Source organism: Nematolebias whitei, chromosome 19 (assembly GCF_014905685.2).
Source record: "Nematolebias whitei isolate Nwh7 chromosome 19, NemWhi1, whole genome shotgun sequence".
Taxonomy (NCBI): Eukaryota; Metazoa; Chordata; class Actinopteri; order Cyprinodontiformes; family Rivulidae; genus Nematolebias; species Nematolebias whitei.
In genome coordinates this window covers 35,772,180-35,793,661 of record NC_056516.1, presented here as the reverse complement: position 1 = coordinate 35,793,661, position 21,482 = coordinate 35,772,180, and the positions used below count along the sequence as shown (strand labels likewise).

The 21,482-nt window shown below is 40.4% G+C and overlaps 1 protein-coding gene across 1 annotated transcript in view; it reads right to left on the bottom strand.

Annotated features, from left to right (window-relative positions):
• Positions 1–5,480: 5,480 nt before the first annotated feature.
• Positions 5,481–21,482, bottom strand: part of cnot3b (CCR4-NOT transcription complex, subunit 3b) — a 38,840-nt gene continuing 22,838 nt past the window's right edge. Inside the window, exons 9-19 of the mRNA XM_037693611.1 lie at positions 21,119–21,209; positions 20,712–20,845; positions 19,903–19,959; positions 18,299–19,241; positions 17,194–17,299; positions 15,625–15,757; positions 13,327–13,423; positions 11,659–11,860; positions 7,820–7,952; positions 6,790–6,915; positions 5,481–6,412 (exon numbers count right to left, since the gene is read on the bottom strand). Of these exons, the coding sequence (XP_037549539.1) occupies positions 6,314–6,412; positions 6,790–6,915; positions 7,820–7,952; positions 11,659–11,860; positions 13,327–13,423; positions 15,625–15,757; positions 17,194–17,299; positions 18,299–19,241; positions 19,903–19,959; positions 20,712–20,845; positions 21,119–21,209 (2,121 nt within the window). The 3' untranslated portion in view covers positions 5,481–6,313. The remainder of the gene's footprint in view (positions 6,413–6,789; positions 6,916–7,819; positions 7,953–11,658; positions 11,861–13,326; positions 13,424–15,624; positions 15,758–17,193; positions 17,300–18,298; positions 19,242–19,902; positions 19,960–20,711; positions 20,846–21,118; positions 21,210–21,482) is intronic.

Below are 21,482 nucleotides of genomic sequence, written 5' to 3'. Positions count from 1 at the left end.
TTTCTGCTATTTCAGTTAGCTGTTTTGTGCTAAATTTAGCTTTTTCAGCTAATTCCATGTGTTTGTTTTTTTTTAGCTCATTTCAGCTCTTCCCACTTCCTTCTGGTAGTTTAAGCTTCTTGCTGACCTTTTCAGCTACTTTTCAGATTTTTTGCTAATTTCAGCTTTTTTTAGCTCAATTTCAAAATGTTGTGTTCATTTCTGCTCCTAACTCAGTAAATGTTTTTTTTTTTTCTGCTTTCTTCTTCTAACTTCGGCTTATTCTTCCATTTCAGCAAGCTGTTTTTCAGCAAGTTCTTCAGCAATAAGCATTCACACGTCATTTTCGCAGGAAATGCAGTTTCTCTAGTTTTGAGTGTCTTTTTAAATGTGTATTTTTTTTTCAAATACTTTCAAAAGTTTCTACTCTCCAAATAAACTACTTTTTCAGCCAGATTTAATAAAAATGTTTATTTCCGCCTGTGTTTCTTGAAGTTTCTAAAAGCTTCGGGGCCACTGAGGCTGTGATTGTGTTGTGTGACACAGTAATTGGTGTGAGACTGGAAAACTTCGACGAGGTGTGAAAAAATGGCCAAGAACATGGAAAGTGTCCGGGCTACTGCAGCGTACGAAACTAATTGGAGCACATGCACGCTAGAAACACTCATCAGTATGCTTCACATGTACTGCTGCAACAAAATTATTGCACAGACTGCAGGAAACGGTCAGCAGCGTTGTCCATTAGGACGGCCCTGGAATGGGAAACTGAGACAACTGAAAAGAGCATTGTGAATTGATGCTACGATAAACAATAAATCAACCATTGAGTCATTTCTAACAATAGGAGTGTTTTATCTGATGGCTGCTGCTTTCTAAAAACCACTAACCTCATCATTTAAATGTCAAGCTGTGAATATTTTAGTACCATTTAAAAATAGATTCAACTGTAAAACGTGCATATATGAAAAACCTAAATTCCTCCAATATCATTAACTTTGTGCATTAAAGCACTCAAGTCAAATGCTCGTTGATGCACGACTAGTGATCCTTTTCTTTATCTTTTGCACACAGCTCATGATAAACTGCTGTTTCTCTGCTGAATAACTCCAGGTCTTATGCATTTAAGCACATTTAGCATTAGACCTTCTACCTTTGGACACATCACCCAATCTGACGCTCGTTTCGCCTCTACTACATTCTTTGCCAACTCCTCTTTCAGGACCACCCCTACTCCATTTCTCTTTCTATCCACACCATGATAAAACAGTTTTGAACCCTGCTCCAATGCTGCGAGCCTTGCTGCCCTTCCACTTAGTCTCTTGGACACATAAAACATCTACCTTCCTTCTCTGCATCATGCCAGCCAGCTCTCTACCTTTGTCATTGTCCCCACATTTAGAGTTGCCACCCTCAGCCCTACATTCTTGACATTCCTCATCTCCCTCCGTCTCCTGCCACGTTTCCCTCCTTGTGGTCTTTGACTAACAGTAGCACAATTTCACCGTTTGTCAAACGCACCGGTGTTTCGCTTAAACGAACTTGCATTGTAGCTTTGGCAAAAGTGTTTTATGTCGGATGCAATGTATTTATGGATTTTTCCACTTTATTAGACATATTTGAACTAATGCAACTTATAGGGCGGTGACATTTACAGCGGAAATTATGGTATTTTTCCCAAATGATTGGGGTGGCCAAGGCCCCCATTGGCCACCCACTAGCTCCATCACTGTGTCTGGTGGTGGATAAAATTGCTCCCTCTACTCACCAGAATCCATCACTCTGCACAAGAAAAAGCCCTACCTCTGTTCTAGTTACTCCCACCCACTTGAATATCTTGCATCAACAACATTAAGGTTTACTTGCATTCATTCAATATCCAAGTATTTTCTTTCTAGGTTTCCTTTTAGATCTGGACCACTGCAGACTGAAAAAAACTCCTACAAGAGCTGAAGTTGTGATGTTATGACGTAATTATAAATTATAAATCACTATTTTTTTCAGCTTTTAAAGAAAACCAGCCATCTTCGAGAACAAAACGGTCATTTTTACCTTAACGGAGAGTGGTCATAATGTTCTGGCTGATCAATGTACGCATTTTTCTGTCAACTGTGGAACAATGCTTCGTGTTTCTCCATGCAAACCTGATTTTAAAAATGTGAAAACCGTCACAAATCACACAACAGCCACATGTTTCTGAAAAGTAACTCTTTTAATAATATTTTACAATCCTTTAATCACGGTTATGTCATTATTTACTTTTTCAGCGCCACTTTGCAAGTGTCATAATTCCTTGCTGTCTGACGACAACAAACAGGAAAAATAAAAAATACAAAGGAGAGGTTTGAAGAATGAGTCTATGCAACACTTTGTGACAAGGGGGCAGAGAGAGATTCACATTTGGGCTCTCGGATCGGCCTCTCGTCCCGTTCGCTTGTCAAAAATAAGTAAACAAAAAGGTTAAAAGCAGGACTGTCAGTCAAGTGAATACGTGTCAGGTTGTGAGTCTGTTTTTCTTTGTGTGTTTTGGATATAAAAACACCCCAAAAAAATCCTGATCTTGGAAAAAAAACCTGCAGATCTTTCTTCTTTCGGATTTAAAATGATTTTCAGGGGTGGGGGGAGAAGTAATACACAACCACAACAAACAGAAAATATAAAGATGGTCATTTTTCCAGCAGCTGCTCCAAACATTGGAGGATATTTGTATTTTTCCAAAAAAAAAAAAAAAAAAAGAAGCTGTTTATAAAATGAAAAAGGGGCCGCTATCGAGTAAAACGAGCGATCGTTTCTCCAACGGGACCCAGAGTTAAAACGGCGGCACGAGTCGCTGCTGAAACGTGACTCGCTGACGGTTGTGCTGCGGCGACGGGAGCTGCTGGCGGACACATTTCCTCGGTAAATGGTCAATCGAATGCTTCCTGAGAAATAAAGGAAATATCTGCCTGGCATGAAGAGGAAAGGAGGAGACGGGAGGAAAGAGGGAGTCATTGGATGGATGGTGGAGTTGATGTGTGTGTGGTGGCCCCGGTGAGTAAACATGAAAGCTGGAGGACAGAGGAGTGGGCAGCAGTGCTGGTGTTTGTGCTCTTCGGCACAGAGAGGAGGAGGAGGAGGGAGGAAGGTAGGCAGGAGACAAACAGAAGTGTCTGTCCAGCTGCTGGCAGCGTCCAACACCCACAACACTCCTGCAGCTCTGTGTGTTAAAGGATCAGCGCTCGAAATTTGACTCCAGCTGGACCGAGCCGAGCAGACGGCCTTTTGTTTTGTTGTTTTAGCTCGTTGGTTGCGAGACATCCGGAAAGCGGCGAGAACGAGAGGCGTCGTTTTGGCGACTCTTGTACCGGTTCAGGTAAACGACTCGTCCGCTTTGCACTGCAGCTAAAGGAAACATCTGGCAGTTTTGACAGCTGCTCTGAAAAACGCAGCACGTGGTAAATAAACTCATAGACTACGAACGCAGTTCTGTGAAGACATTTGATCAGGTTTACCTGCAATAAATTAAAAGACACAAAACGATAGTAAGAACTTTTACGTTTTCCTTCAACACTTCTTATACCGAAATGTAACGCCGATACATTAAAGTTGGTGATTTTATGTCATTATTATTATTTCAGGTCAGAAACTTTGAATAGGACTGAACATTTAATAAATATAAAAGGTCCTAAATATGTCAAACTAATAGCAACGATACATACGGTACAATTATTGCCATCTGATGAGAATAACTGTGTTGAAAGAAAGCGTCACTTTTTTAGTCTTTTCTGTCCCTTTTCGTGCCCCCCAGGCTCGTTTCTGTCTGCAGCACGCTTGTTGACTGGCGTGCACGGAGTGGATGCCGGGTCACAATCAGGCAGTTCGTTTTTTTGTTGTTGTTGTTTGAAACAAAAAATGAAAAAAAAAAAAAAAACACTATTTTTTTCTGTTTATTAAAACAAAACGAAAAGTCGTATAACGAAGCGTCATCCGACTTTGTGCACAAAGCGAAAATGGAAAAAAATGGATAACGAGCGCTCGCTTTTGATTATCGCGCCGTGTAGCTTGCTGCTTGTGTACACACGTCCAAGATGGCGGTGAATTAATTAAATTGTTACCCACCGGAAACTTTTATATCTTGACTTTTTTTTTTTTGTATGTTGATTAAAAACATAAGAACGGAGAAAAGTCCGAGAGAATGTAGTTTGCTGAATCCTAAAGTAAGCCCGGTTTGAAGCATCTGATCTCCATGGTAACTGATGCTGGTCCCGTCACCTAATCTGAAGCGGTTTTGGATAACTCGGGGCTGTTTCAGAACATCTACACACATTATTCATACATGAGTATGAAAACCGCTTCAGATTAGGTGACGGGGCCAGCATCAGTTACCATGGAGATCAGATGGTTCAAACCGGGCTTACTTTAGGATTCGGCAAACTACCGTCACTTGGACTTTTATCCGTTCTTGTGAGTTTTTAATCAACATACAAAAAATGTAAGGATGTAAGGTTTTCGGTGGGTAACAATCTAATTAATTCAAAATCAATTCACCGGCGTTTTACACTGCGTGGGGCAGAGAAAACTTCCGGAGTCAGACCACTTCTCAAAAATAAAATCACGTTAAATGAAAGTGAGCGTTCGTTATCCGTTTTTTTTTTTTTTTTTCCATTTTCGTTTTGTGCACAAAATCGGATGACGCTTCGTTTCGTTATCCGATTTTTCATTTTGGTTTAATAAACAAACGCAAAAAAATAATAAAATATTTTTGTTTTTTTCCATTTTTTGTTTAAAACGAAAAAAACGAACTGCCTGAATGTCCACTGACCACGAAACCGTTTTATAATTGCTTGAGCTGTCTTTAGTCGCAGTGCATTTTCTGGAACCCTCTCAGCCACCGTACCTCCCCACACAGTGAAGGTAAATTATTTATAAGGTTATTTACTGTTTTTGAGGTAAACGTCAATCCGAGGACGCAGTTTCTGACGTGATTCGTTTCATTTGCCTTCACCGTGTGGGGGAAAAATCTCAAACTGTACACACGAATGGATACAACCGGATGACGGAACGTAAAAGTTTGATCCTATTTCAGTAAAACATTTTGGAAAAAGTGTGACATAACGCCGCCCGGCAGGTAAAAGCCGGTTACTACCGACACCTCACCGGCTCGCTGTCACACTCCTCCACCGCGGCTCGATGGGAGTGGGCAGGACGAGGTATTTTTAGACCTGCCGGAATCAAAAACTGAATTTTTGCCTCATCACAGAAGCAGGACCTCTGAAAGACAGGTAAGTGCGAGTGGTGCCGCCCACGGTAAACATTTACTCATATTGGGCTGGCGGTAGTGTTCGCTGAGGGTGAAGGCAGGATGTCGAGGAGAGAACAAACCTCGAAGCAGCAGCAGCAGGGCAGGATGACAAATTCTTTATTTAAGCTACCATTTGACAAGTTTATTATCGAATAAAGGAGAAGTCTTTTTGCATTAAACCATAATGAATAAAAATGTGAACACTTCCTTTTTTTCTGCTCGGTAATCCAGAAAATTCAGGTCAGATTAAGAACATCAAAGATGTTTTGGTGCCTTTTTATGCGTTAGTGCACATAAACTGCAAAACTATTCGCCGTTCTTCTCGTACGATTTATTCTTGGTAAACTGCAACACGTTTGTCTCGTGTGTAAAAAAAAAAAAAAAAAAGGCTGCAAATCAAAAACCAGTGCAACGATCCTGAGTTGGTTTGAATCTCCTCTAATGTAACATTAATTTCTTGTCCTGCTGCTGGATACGATGTGAAAATACATTTTAAAAAATCAGCTTTTAGATTTGATGTGCGCCAACAAATCTATAAGACGCTGAACTGCAAAAACGCATGCCTGCAAAGCTGCTGCAGCGCAGACGAGGGGAACTCTTCAGCTGCTTTAGCTGCTATGAGAAGTGGTTCACTAAATCTCTTTGGTCCTCGTGGGGCTGAAGCCTCAACAGCTTGTGGAGCCAACAAAACCAGAGGGAAATCACGTGATGGTCCGACGGTGCGTGAGTTTGGATGTGGTTGTCGATAAAGGATGCAAAAAAAAGGTGTGACGGTGGAGAGGAAGAGAAGGAAGAGAAGTGAGAAAGGGTAGGAGTTGTCACTGCCAAGGTGAGGATGGTAAGGCGGGGTTGGAGAGTCAGTTGGGAGGGGAAGGGGGGTTTCAAACCCATCCACGCCCCCCTCCTACCCCCTGGCCCTCCGGTCTCCTTTCATCAGAGAGCTGAGGTCGAGTCCAGGAATGTCAGCAGGCGGATCACTCTTCCTTTAATCAGTCTGTCCATCCATCCGTCCCTCTCTTACTTTCTCAGCTGTCCGTCCGTCTGTTTCTGTGCAGGTCACTGGAGGTCTCGGTCCTCTAGGTACCGATACTCGAACGTGAAGCCCTCCTTTTTTCTCTGGCCCCACTTCTCGTAGTCAAAGTAAATGTATGTTCCCTAAAATAAAGAAATGAGAAATGATTAGAAAAACACTGCTGCAGCAGAATCCTGGATTTATTACGTTGTTTAATCTAAACCGATGAGTGGTCTTTGTGTTTTACAAAGACGCGAGAAGCTTGAGCTTTATCATGTGTGCCTAGTTTTGATGGCACGATGGAAGAAAACAAAACGTTAGATAAAAGGCACCCAAAATTGTATCCGCTGTAAAACATTAGCGTGAGCTCAATATTTCAGCATTTAAAACATAAACTAAAATTTCACTTTCTCTATCTAACCCCATCTATTTCTGCCAGGTAACTACAAAGTTACAGCAAAAGGTGAGATTATAATCTGCACGATTCAAACACTACAGAAACGCACAAACGCATATTAACCTGCTCAAACTCGTCGGTGATGGTCTTGGGCTCTTCGTGCCTCTGAAACCACATCATGTATTTTGTGTGGAACCTCCATGATTGTTTTTTCAGGGCTTTGGCTGCCAGGTACTGGGCTTTAGTGCCCTGCAAGAGAAAAAAGGTAAACAAAACACTTGAGGACAGCAATTCAATTCAATTTATTTGTAAAGCGCCAAATCACAACAGAAGTCGTCTCAGGGCACTGAACAGAAACATTCATATATATATTCTACTACAGAGGCTTGAATATGAAATTGGGATGACGGGAACAACTCTAAAATGGTTTAAATCATAGTTATCCGATACGATTCCAGTTTGGAAATGGAAATAATAAATCTTACACCAAAGTTCGTTATGGAGTTCCTCAGGGTTCAGTGCTTGGACCAGTACTCTTTACCTTTATATATGCTTCCATTAGGTAAAGTTATCAAACAGCATGGGATAAATTTTCATTGTTATGCTGATGATACACAGTTATATTTGTCCATGAAACCAAATTAATCCAGTCAGTTACTTAGACTACAAGCATGTCTTAAAGATATAAAAACATGGATGACACTTATATTTCAGCTTTTAAACTCAGACAAGACTGAGGTTTTAGTTTTTGGATCTGAGCATCTTATGAATACATTTTTCAGTCTGTCACCCTGTCTGGATGGCATCAATCTGGCCTCCAGCTCTAATGTTAAAAATCTTGGTGTTATTTTTGATCAGTACCAAAAACACCACCAGAACCACCGCCTTCCACCTGCACAACATGCCAAAACCAGAAAAATTCCATCCAAAAATGAATAAAAGTGGCAATTAACCGTAACCACATAAACTTCAGCTTGTTACATGTAAAAGCAACTTTTCCCTCTTTTTATACAATTTTTGCTTAATTTCTAGAGTAAAATGCTGCACCAGTTGTTTTGGACAATTTTCTATTTTAACACTCTTCTGTTACAGGACGATAAATAATTTGCTCTAAAGTATGAGTACATCGGAGAGTGGCTAAACTTATTGTTACCTCCAGGTAGTAAAAGATGAAAAAGAGAGTCTCTGTGGAAAGCCTCTGGTAAAACTCTACAGTGTCAGAGTGGGGAGGTGGCATCTGGTGGTGGAAAGGTGGGGTGGGGCAGGGGTTCCTCATAAGATACTGCCTGAAAAATGAAGGGACAAAAGGTACATTTAGAGAAGACAGATGGCTTCCTGCATGACTTAACAAGTTTTATGACAGGTTTGAAGCTTTGAATGGCACACCAGAGAAGAAGAGTCTTCATCTCAATAATCTCAGTCACATGTGGACAGATTGTGCATTTAAATTAGACAATAATCTAACGGCAATCTGCAACATCATTCCCAGGCAGAAAACTACAGTGGCCGTGAGGTGTAAATGACTAACATTTGAAAAAACAGAATAACATTTCAAAAATACAACATTTGAAAAATGGACTCGCAGTTGAAAAAAACGGAATTACATTTGAAAATACGGAATCACATCCAAAAAAAAAAGGAATTGCATTAAGCCAAAGTAGAAGTGGCCGAGGTGGAAATGGACAGAATTACAATTGAAAAAACGGAATTACATTTGAAAAAACGGAATCTCATTAAGCCAAAGCGGAAGTGGCCAAAGCGGAAGTGGCTGGAATCACATTTGAAAAAACAGAATTACATAAAGAAAAAAGAAAAAAACGGAATTACATTGGAAAAACAAAACAAAACAAAACAAAAAACTGAATTAAAATCAGCAAAATCGGAAGTGGCGTTTGCTCTGGTGATGGATCGACTAACGGATGAGGTCAGGCAAGAATCCCCATGGACGATGATGTTTGCAGATGACATTGTGATCTGTGGTGAGAACAGGGAACAGGTGGAAGAGAACTTGGAGAAGTGGAGGTATGCACTTGAAAGAAGAGGAAAGAAAGTCAGCCGTAGTAAGACAGAGTGCATGTGTGTGAATGAGAGGGAGGCCGGTGGAACAGTGAGGCTACAAGAAGCAGAGGTCACAAAGGTGCAGGACTTCAAGGACTTTGGGTCCACTGTCCAGGAAAATGGGGAGTGTGGTAAAGAGATGAAGAAGAGTCCAGGCAGGATGGAGTGAATGGAGAAAAGTTTCAGGAGTGATTTGTGACAAAAAGGTGTCGGCAAAGGTCAAAGGAAAAGTTTACAAGAGACCAGCTATGTTGTATGGTCTGGAGACAGAGACATGGACAAAAAGAGAAAAAAGGAACTGGAAGTATCAGAAATGAAGATGTTGAGGTTCTCCTTAGGAGAGACAAGGATGGATAAGATCAGGAATGAGATCATCAGAGGCACAGCACAGGTTGAACAACTGGGAGATAAAGTTAGGGAGGCCAGATTGAGATGGTTTGGACATGTCCAGAGGAGAGACAGTGGGTATATTGGTAGAAGGATGTGAGAAATGCAGCTGCCAGGAAAAAGACAAAGAGGAGATATATGGATGCAGTTAGAGAAGATGGGTAGAAGGTAGTTGGAGTGAGGACAGAAGATGCAGAGGACAGAGTGAGGTGAAGGAGGATGACTCGCTGTGGCGACCCCTGAAGAGGGAAAAGCCGAAAGAAGAAGAAGAAGAAGAAGTGGTGTGTGTTTAATTAATTGATTTTTTACTTTATTACGACCACTTTGGCTTAATGTAATTGCTTTTTCAAATGTTGTTCATTTACACCTCAGCCACCGTAAACAGTTTAAAAGTGCCACCATCATCCCACCTCATCTTTAACACAATCAACCAACAGCAGCTTGTAGTGAAGCTATGCTAGGACTCCGCTGTAAAACCTATGAAACTGAGGGACAAGAGAGTTTCAGAGTGTTTAATTTTAAATGTCAATTATGGCTGTGTGGGTAGCAGATCCAAAACCAGTTAACTTTATTCTGCGGCTGCTGTGAATCTGTGGTCAGATTACTGTAAATTAAAAAAAAACAAAAAAACAATGTGCACATGAAATACAGCGTCCTCTGTAAGATGAAACTACTGTCGTGTGACTTCATTTTCACTCTGACTTGAAAAATGCTAAATATGGACTCAGCGTCTTAACATTTTGGGTTAATTAAAGATTAAAAACAACAAACTTATTTTTGAAATATCTGTGAAATGGTGCACATTTTCATCGGTTTAGATTTCCATCAAAGTTACAAATATAAGATTTATTTACCCTAATTTGAATCAGTTTCTGTACTTTGCAATCACGCTTTAATATTTAGTGATATAACGGTATGCCATACTACTCGAGTGCCATCTAGTGGCTGAAAATGGTAGTGCTCAATATTTTCGGTCAAAATGAATGAAAACGGTCATATCTCAGCCAAAAATTGGTTTATAAACATGGGAAAGATCCATGAATACGTCACTTTGGCAAATAAGTTGCAAGGCGTATAAATTATACAAAAAACTGTCACTTATAGGGCGAAAAATACCGTAGTGTGCCTTTTAAGAACCTGCTGATAACTACATACCTTATTAAGAAAAACAGAAACTACTGACAAAAAAAAAACTAAAAGTGAACTCCTTTCTTACTAGAATCTCCTCAAAGAATAACATAAATAAATATCAAGATATAATAAACACAGTGTCCTGGTTAATAACTACTATTTCAGAATAAATGCCCATTTTATTCATTGCCTTAAATACAAAAAACATTAAAAAAAAATCTTGATGGCTTCTTGCAACAATGTTTTCAGTTGAGTTATATATATATATATATATATATATATATATATATATATATATATTAAAGCACAGAAAGTCCTTTACAGAGTTTTATTTTATTTGCCAGACTGACAGATTATTTCATTCAGTAGATTTATATTTACAGAATTTCAGCTCATGTACTAATTTAATACTATTTATTTTCACATTTGATCATTTATTAAATTACATTTATCACAGTGCAGTTACCTACCTCTAAGCATATTTCTAAATATAATAGTTTAACACATCCAAAGAGCCAAAACATCTTGTTGCTGCTAAAACACTGTGTAGAAATGATTTTTTTTGAAGATGTTTATGATAAACTACAAACTCATGAGATTCTCTCACGGAGTGAATTTCATGAGTTTGGAGGGAAAACTAAAGTTAAACGGTGATACACATCTCTGCTATAATCTGAAGCGTATAAATATTTGCCTTTTAGCGTTAATATTTAATAACTAAAGCAGCAGAAACTCAACAGACTATGCGCTCCCACATCGGTGCTCGTCTCTCTCGGGTCTGGAGTTTGGTCTCACGTGCAGGTTGCAAATGTCTGTACGATGACGATGCTCCGAACACGTTAACAATTAATATAAAGTTAGATTTTTAGATGCAAAAGTCCCGGGAGGTCGTGGCGCGGTGCAGGAGGTGATGGTGTTCCAGTTCTGGCATCTTCCCCGGCTGAAGTGAATTGGTCACGCGCGAACACGTTTAATAAATTATTCCAGGTCTTCACCTTCATGAAGGGGCGGGCGGTTCTGTTAGGGAAGCGGGGTGTCCTCCATGGCTTGCTGCAGGTGAGCTTTCACCTGAAGTTTCTCTGCTGCTCACACCTGGGCTCTGATTGGGTCAAACTGTGGAACTGGTTCTCTTTACTGGTTGAAAGCAGCATCAGTTTAACCCTCTGTATCGTTTTTAAAATGGAACATGTTTTTTTCCCTTCCTCATTTTTACAGATGACGGAAATCCGTCCTGGCCACGTTCAAAATGACGGAGAACTTTAATCCATGTACAGTTTTGCAGAGACTGAGTAGTAGATTTCAAATGGTATTTTCTTAAATTTAGTGGACTAGACCTAACTATATATTTTAAACCATATCATCTGTGTATTAACCCAACATGGACGACCCAGGATCATAATTCAAAGCAGGCTGCACCTGATTCTCTCTGAGTCGGACGGGTGGGGCATGTGCATCCACACTGCTTCCTGCATGGCCTGTTGGAAGAGCTGGTCTTTGGAAAGGGGAACCGGCCCCAGCGGACAGACCCCCAATGATGGGAGGATGCTGACCTCTGACAGCGAGGGCTGCGGTGCTGATGAGGAGCCTGACTGGGCCGTAGTGCTGCTGGGGAAGATGTCTGAAAAGAACCAGGAGGACAGAAGTATAATTAGAACGTAAAAGTAGGAGGGAATGAAAGGGTGGGGGTGAACAAAAGCAGTTTAGGATGATATCACCTACATCCTTTGTTTCAAGGAGGCTGAGAGAAGGAGATGAGCTTATGTCCATTAGTTTAGTTTAATATGCAAAAAAAAAAAAAATAGAGCATAAAGCGTAATGTCAAAACTTTTTGTTTTACATATTCAAGGGAGTGGGTAGAAGTATAAACTTATCAAAATTCCCACTCCTTAACCACTTACATAATCTTACATTTATTACATATATAATCCATACAGTATAACAACCAAATCCATATTTAACCATAAATATAGTATCTATTTAAGTTAATTACAGTAGATAAACAATTATTATTTCTTTAACTTCACCAAAAAAAAAAAAAAAAAACTAGCATCAATAATGAAGACATCAACAATAATTGAATAATAATATTATATCCAGCAATAATCAAAAGTTTATATGATAATTTGAACAGTTTTACGTTTGGACATTGTCTAAGTTTAATATTCAAATTATTCCACAGTTTGACTCTACTTACTGATACACAAATGTTTTTAGTAGTTCTGAATTTGCACATTTTAAACTGTGATTCCCCACTTAAATTATAAATTTGCTCCTTAGTATTAAACAGATTTTGAATGGTTTCCAGTAATTGTTTATTTTTGGTTTTGTAAAGAATTAGAGCTGTTTTTTAGTTTCAGTATGTCAATGAACTTTAATAATTTAGATTTTACAAATAGTGTATTACTACTTTCTAAATATCCAACCTTATGGATTATTCTTATTTCTCTTTTTTGTAGTGCTGTTAATGCCTGTAGTGTAGTTTTGTAATTATTGCCCCAGATTTCTGCACAATAACTTAAATAAGGTAAGATTAGTGAACAGTAGATTACATGTAATACTTTTTGTTCTATGACCGACTTGGTTTTGTTTAAGAGGGCAATATTTTTGAGACTTTACTTTGAACATATTTGATGTGTGGTTTCCAGTTGAGTTTAAGAAATTTGTTTTCATGAACTCTTTCAATATTCCCTCCATCTATTTGTATTTGAATTTCTGTATGTGACTGAAGGTTCCCAAATAACAGTATTTTTGTTTTTAGTTTTAAGGACGGCTTATTTTCATCAAACCACATTTTAAGGTTGTTCAGCTCATCATTTACATCCTTTAACAGTTGTTCCATGTCATCTCCAACACAACAAAAATGTTTGTATCATCGGCAAATAGTATGCTTTTCATTATGAAGGTACAATACATAGATCATTTACATACATTTGGGACCCAGGACTGACCCCTGAGGAACCCCACAAACAATGTCCAAACATCCAGAACAAACATCTCCCAACTTCACATTAGACTACAGCTTTTCTATTTCTGCTCTCTCCTCTATTAACATGTTGAATGTGTCTGTGTCGGTGCGTGTCCTACCTGGAGTAAGGTGCAGGGAGGCCACGTCTCCCTCAATCCCTGAGCTGAGTGCTGCTTGGTCGGAGATAGACTTGAGGCTGCTCAGAGACTCCTGGGGCTGAGGACAGACAGAGAGACTCATGGGAAGAGATTGTCCAAGACGTGTACACACCGTGTTGCTGCTTGGACGAAGGAACTCGGGTTCTTAAATGACTGATTCAGATTCACGTTTTGTTTACTCTGCAGCCCTGCCCAAAGAGAAATGTGATGTCAGACATTTAAGGAGGGATTCAAAACTGACAGAGAAAGGCTAAAAATAAAGTAGTAATTTAAAGTATTTAGGATGTTTTAAGATTACACTCTTTAGTATCAACAAAGCCCTATGATCTAAAATAAATGTGCTTCAGTCCCGTATGAAAGCTGAGGTGAACGTCTTCGGATGTGGAACAATGTGAACTGACTCGGCGTCAGTATAGAACCACAAAAGTCTCTTTGCCATTGATAAGTGCGACTCCACTCAGCTCCCGTCCTACCAGTTTTTCTCAGGTGTAAGTGATTTGCCTCTTGTGACCTATTCCACCGCTCTCTGGGTGGGATCGTCAATGCAACGTGGGCGGTATCGTAACAGATCATTATGTCCAAGTCACTCCGTGTTGTGGTCCTTAATCGCCCAATAATCTGACTTTACCGTCATTAGCTTTTACTGCTTATAGGTCTGGGTGTAGCCATGCTGTGCCGTCATCTCTGGCACCTCTCTGTAAATGCGCTCATTTCTTGTGGCACCGTCCGTCAACACAGTCAGAGACACTTCACCACTTGCTCTTGCCAAGATCGGATGCTTCTCCCCTCCCCCCTTTCTCCGCTTTGCTACTCTGTCTGTCTGTGAAACTGCTTGTGAGACTCTCTTGCATCTTCCGAACCATAATTATTGACTTGTTTTGATAAGTTGGTCCCTCAACTCAATTTACAACATTTCTTCGAAGAGAAGACTGGCTTTAGGCGAGCCAATTTGCCCTGTTGGCACGCAAGCAGCTGGATATCTCATCGACTGGAAGACTTGATGATGTGTCTATCTCTGCTGCCATCTGTGGATTTTAATGACACATATTTAATTGGATTTACGATAACTGGTTCCTGCTTTTTGGATTCGGCTGGTTGCTGGTTTTATCTATAATCAAGGAAGTTGTCGGCAGCAAATCTGGACCCGATCACACTGCTTGCCTTTATGATGGCTTGGTTCGTGCCTCGAGTACCCAGACTCAAATGCTTTGGGCAGAATGGATCAGATCTCTGGGATTTTACTCAGTCACGTTCCATCGGTGTGGCCATGTAATCCCTTGGCTGGACTTGAAGGCCATCTTATCTGAATTTGCCTAGAGAACATATGATCTGATGCTCACCACGCCCTCCCTCAGGAATTTCCAACTGATAACCAGATGAAACCAGCTGAATAAACTTTGTGTCATCATTTCAGAATTCTTGATTCTCATAGACGTTATCCTTGGCCATTCCTCGACATACCTTGAGAATGTTTACGGATCTCATCAGAGGACACTGGCTGATTACTTTCTTATCAGAACTCTTATAGTGACCTCAAGAGCATCTATGAACATTGCACACCGCTCTCGTCGTCCCCCTCTGCAGAATGTCTACGTTACTATGTGCTTGTTTGTGCAAAGTGTTTTTTAATATTTGAGTTTTTTCTTCTCAGGCAGGAAGAAAAAAGTCTGATAGGAATTATTTCGCCTCCAATTCCTACATGTGTCCAGTTTCACTACTTTTTGTCTGTCTAAACAGATCTCACTTGTAAATGAGTCTTCCAGGCTCAACGTGACTTATCTGTTTAAATAAAGGCTGAATGAAAAAAATGGAGGTTCAGATGTAGTTTGTAGTTTTGCAGGGCGGGTCATCCAGTGACGTAGCTCCGCTGACCAATCAATGGCTGCTGTCTGCTCACGTCAAAATCGTCACCTCGGAGTAGGTTGGAACCACGACCAAAGTGGTCCCATAAACTGGGCTGAGTTGGGGTGGATACTGGCAGTGGGCCGGCTCTTAACTGGTGCGGCGTGATGCGGAACCGATGACAGTTGATGGCAAAGCGCCAAAAGTGTCAGCTCGTGTGTCCTAATGTGAACGAAATCCCTGCAACGAGTTTAATGTCTGGTTCAGTCTTCCCCATGAGTCTAGGCTCATAACGGTGACGAGTTGTCTCGCAAATGAACAGTTGTAAAATGAAGTTGCTAATAAAAGAAAAAAAAAAGTTTGATTGTCTGAAACTGTATGACGATGATGGGAATTTGAGCATGCCGTATTCCTCACCTTGATGCTTTCGGGTGGTGAGTAGGACAGCGGTCCGTTCAGCAGGCTCGATGTTTTAGCCTCGCTGTAGGCCGGTGACGGGGAGCTGGATGACAAACTCAAAGAACCCAGTAAACTGGGACCGGTGTCCTTACTGGAAGAAAGAAGAGGGGTTATAATAAATCTTTAGATTATAACTAAATCTATGCACTTTAGATGCACTGCAAATGTCAACAATTAATGTAGTTAAAATTAATCTGCGCTGCACAGTGCCGTTTGCCCCACGGGATGCTGCATTTAAAAACATGCTTCAGTGTTTTCACATCTTTTCTTCCAGAGCCCTGAAGAAAATATGTCTGTTAGTCATGTTATAATAACTTCATGTTGTCTTTAGAAATTACATGGAAACATTTGATTTGTGTATAAACTACCATGATGACTAGGGACGCACAATATTATCGGCCGATATTAGTGTTAAAGTTAAATATCGGATTAAATTTAAATATCGGGCATCGGCCATTCCATCAAAATAACTCACCGATATAAAATATACTGTTTTTGTAAGACAACCCAGTGACAAGGATGCCTGCAGCGCCAGCACAATGTGATGACGTCACGCGCACCTACCCGATCTGATCACGGCGGAGAAGAAGTCAAAATGTCGGCGATGTGGAAGTTTTATTTTCGGTGAGAATATTGGATTCTGAAGATTTTTGGACTACGTTGAGCCTTGTTACGTCGTCTCCTGTCAGATATATTTTTCCGACGTAGCCTTACCCGAGTTACAAGCCGTCATTTCTGACATCATTGAGAAGCTAATAGCCGATAGCGCTTGGGTGAGTTTTACCACAGACATTTGGACGTCAAGTGTTAGCCCCGTTAGCATGATTAGTCTTACGGCACAATGGATAGAAAAACTTTGAACTTAAATGTCTGTCCTTCATGTACAGGAGTGCAGAGGATCCCACACTGCAGCTATAGGAACCTGGAACAAGTCTCCACAAGTGAGACAGCATGGCAGGTGACTAACACTAATAAATAACTTATATTAAATGAAAAGTGTTAAATGTTAAAGCGCTATGAATATGGCTGTTACTGAATATAAGTGACCAGCTCTTACAGCTGTTACACAATTTTTGTAGCAAATACGCTTAAATAAGAGGGCTATGTTCTGACAAAGTAAAGCATATAAAAAATATTGGTATCGGTTATTGGCCAAATAAGTTTTAACATATCGGCATATCAGCCAAAAATCCAATATTGTGCATCCCTAATGATGACCACAATGCTAACTGCGTTGGCCTCTCTATAGTTAGCATCTATGGTCATTTTTGATCAGCAGCCTATGAATAATAGTTTTTTTATATATATATTATCTCATGGTGTTCCTGATAATCACAGACACAAAACACATTAATAATTGTTTTATAACTGAATCACAGTCCTTGGAATCGTAATCAAATTTAATCAAGAGGAGCCTAAAAGTTACCATCTCCAGTAGCTGTTGTATGTTATGTTTATTTTTTATGCAAAAAAAATACATGAGAGCCAAATATGTTGCCATGTTTTAAGTTGTGACGTTATACTTACAGCGGATTGGCTGTGGAGGTCAAACATGAAGATTGGCTGCTTTGTGATTGGCTGGCACTGTTGAGGGCGGAGTCTATTGTGCTGTCTGCTACCACAGAACTGTAACCTGGACAAAAACAAAACATGAGAGATATGTAAAGTTTTGAAATCTTCATTTAGGAATACACAGCTTACAAATTAAACATTAGGGATGCACGATATTGGATTTTTGGCTGATATCCGTTATGTTAAAATTTATTCGGCCAATAACCAATACCAATACTGATATTATTCTTTTTCTAAACCTACTTACAGAGACTTCAGCTTTCTCTGCTGTGGAATTAAAATACTGTCAATTTGTCCTGCTACCAAATGCAGATGCCAAAAAGGGGGGTGAAAATGATGTAACACTGTACGAATATATAATATAAAAAATACAGCGCCTTTTATATCCGAGTTATTTTGATGGAATGGCCTAAGGCTAATATCAGCCGATACTGATACCATGCCAATAATATCGTGCGTCCCTATTAAACATCATAAACCCTTTTTTTAATTTCACAACAGCTCTAGAGCAACAGAATACTTTTTAATCAAGATTAGACTTAAACAAACCAGAACTAAACTGAAAAAAAAAAGACGAGGGATTGAGTGTTATGTTGTTTTTCTTCTATAAATCTTGAGCTTTACATGCGACACAAATTTAATGTGCTGTTATTTTCACGACAAACTTTCACATGAAACATACGTTAATGACTATTCAGTTGGAATGCAGGGAGTTGGCAACATCATATTAGCTTCTGCTTTAGAAGATGGAAACTCTTGGTTTGTTCAGACAGGTTACTGTGCTCAAATATGTGAATAAAACATTAGTTTTATATAGTTAATAAAAATAAACAGCACTGGTGTTGAGTGTGATATATACAGAGAGCTGTGAATTACTTTGATTATCACCACGTGTCATTTCTTAGGGGTTGATTAGCTGATAAACTTATTAAATCCAACAGTTGTTATTTTACTATTTAAAACCTTTTAAATGAACCTTTTTCAGATGTTTCTCCAAAACATGAACAAAATGCCACAAATCTCCGCCATCCTTTGGTAAACAGATTATTCTGATACTCACTAGTGCTGCAGTTCTGCTTCTGTTGGCTCAGCGGTCGGACCGACAGCGATGAGCTTCCTCCGACTACGCCGCTGCCCGTTGACCCCGAGCTGCCTCCGCTGCTTCCGATAACGCCGATCCCACTTCCTGGAGCTAGACTTCCTACTGGACTCTGTGACAACAGGGAAGACCCCTGCACTCCTGACTGGGCGGAACTCAAACCCAGAATGCCGGAGCCGATGCTGCCCAATCCTGAAGCTGCGCCGAGCAGGTCTCCCGTCAAAGACGTCAGCCCGCCGACTGTGATGCTTCCACTGCCGATGGCGCCCAACCCGCTGTTGGTTGTTGTAGTGCTGACACCCCCGAGAGAGCCCGGTAAGCCTGAGCTGCCCGTGCCTAAGGCGGCTGCCTGGGCGTAAGGAGTTGGGGTGGAGCTGGACAGAAGGCTCGCCATCGTGCTCAGAGATGCCGGCATCCCTGACAGGCCGAGGCTCCCCGACATCGGGCTGGTGGGGATGGAACCGGACATGATGCCTTTCCCCAGAGAGAGTCCCAGACTGAGGCCGAGGCTGTTAGAGGTCGATGTGGGACCCAAAAGCGCCTGGGGCTGGGAGTTCAAAGTAAGGAGCCCTTGTATGCTGGCATTTGGTGGCGAGGATTCTGAGGAGGCGCTGTGGCTGTTGGTAGAGGCGCTAGAGTTGGAGATAGGAGCCGAGGAGCTCGCTGAGTTTTTGGCCTGCTGCTGCGCCGACGTGTGAGGTGACTGCTGGGTGGCGTTACTGTAGCTGCCAGTCAAAGTGTTGGAGATGCTGCTGTGATGGCTGTTGCCCCCGGATCCGCTGCTTCCTCCAACAGCGATGGTCGCCATAGAGACCAGAGAGGATGAGGTCAGTCCCGAGACGGAAGAAGAAGAGGAGGAAGAGGAAGACAACAAAGAGGAGGGATTCCCGTTCTTCACAGGTGACTGTGAAAACAAATAATAATGAATTGAAAACTGTGCAAAACTTTAAAACTGTGATTTAATTCTAACAAGTTTACATTAAAAAAGTACAGTAGTCCCTCGCTACTTCGCGGTTCGTTTATCGCAGTTTTGCAAAATAAGAGTGGGCAGGACACACAACTGGCTGATAGATTTAAAATTATTTAGCACGTGCTGCACATTTGTGCAGCCCACACTGCAGGATAAACTTCCTGCTGCAGCTGATCAGCTGTTCTCTGTGCAGAGTGGAGAAGTGGGCGTGGCCAAGAGCGCTCGCAGGTGGCAAAGAGCAGAGGAGGCAAGGAGCAGAAATCATGACATTCTGTGCTCTTTTAGAGTTTAAAAACCTTGTTTAGAATATTGCAAGAGTGTGGGAAGGGTTTAAAACACCTTTATTTATTTATATATATATATATATATATATATATATACTTCTAATTTGCGGTTTTTCACGTCTCGTGGGTTTTCAGGTTTTGTATCCCCCCCACGATTAACGAGGGACTACTGTAGTACAAAGTCATAGCCCTAACTTTGTTTTGGGAAACCCAGAAATAAACTACAGAAAAGTATCTGTACAAATAAACATACAAGTAAAATATATATAAAAAAAATAGTTTTCCGAGTGCCGATCCGTCTTCACACTGACCTGGCTAACTTCACTGTCTGTTGAACGTCCCCGCTTCTTGTCGTCTTCTGAGTTTTCCTAAGAAAAAAAAACAAACAAGCAAAACGTTAGGATCCAGTAAAAAAATCAACTTTCTGCAGCCATTTGTACAAGCAGCTGCTGACACCATTTATTTTATTATGATATCTGAAGATCATCTCAAGACCCCCACTAGAAGTCAACTTTTATCTTCACTCAAACAACTTTAAGAACTTATGGACAAAAAAGTTCAAATGTGGGTCTTACTGTTTAACTTTGCATTAGTCAGCATTTATTGTATCATACAGATATCCCCATTTTTTAAATTTCTTTTTATACCAGAAAAGACTTTCTTTATTAAACGACGCACTATTGTTCTATCAGACGTATAATATCTACTTTCAGTACATTCTGAATGTGGGCAGACAGAGCAGAAATTAATGTACAATAGCAACAAAGACAATTATCTTCAGCTAACGAGGTCGTTCGGATAATGACCTCACCTGACTTCAGGTGAATGTAACAAAAGGTTTAATTTCCCATGATTGCCTTTGTTACGATGACAAGCCTCTCAGGTTAATTAAGACATCATCTAAGACGTGTGCAAAAGTGTTTCAAGTATCTTTTTGTTTGTGGATTCTTTAAGAATTTGCGTTTTTACATTTGTCATAATATTGAAGAATAAAAACAGGAGAATAATATGAGTAAAAACAAACTTGATATCGCAGCAGTATCAGAAAAACAAATCCCTTCCTGCTCGTTTCTGTTGTGCAAACATCAAAACGCACACGATGGAAGGTGAGTTTTCTTACCGTAGTGCAAGTGGCAGGTGAAGGGGGGATGGGAGAGGATGATGTGGTGGAGGTGGGTGTGCTGCTGGAGTTCTGGAAGATCTCATCTTCCAAATGCGAGTGTCCCGGTGGGGAGGTGGCGACCAACGACTGAGCTGCACAGACAGAAAGCGAGTCACGAGATTGTATCTGCTCATGCAGGACTCATGACAACACTAGATACAATCACACAAAATACAGAACGCTTCAATTTTATTCATGACCTTCCCACCACCTCCGATACTTTATGAACAGGCACCACAACTAGTTCAATGCTGAGTCTTGCAGATAATTTGTTTTAAATTTTATAGTTCATATTTCTGCGACGCGTTATGTTGTAGGACAAATAACCAAAAAAAAACAAGATGGACTCCAGATTGTCTACGTACGAATGTCGTCCAGGTCCAGGTCGTCGTACAGGAACTCGTTCTCTTCAAAGTCTGGGTCCTGCGATGAGTCTATGTAGTACTCTACATCATCCTTCATTGAAACAAACAAACAAAGGAACAAATGAGCAACAAAAACACAGTTTCATTCATTATTGAATGAATGTTCACGAAGCAGTCACACTATTGTGATCCGTTTTTCTTCCGTACATGTTCCGGCACGATTCTCAGGTTTCAACCTATTTCAACAAACCATCAATCAAAAACGTTCAGCTCTTTCAGGGCAATCTATGACTTTTGGTATTGGTGCATCTTTAGTTTATATATATATATATATATATATATATATATATATATATATATATAT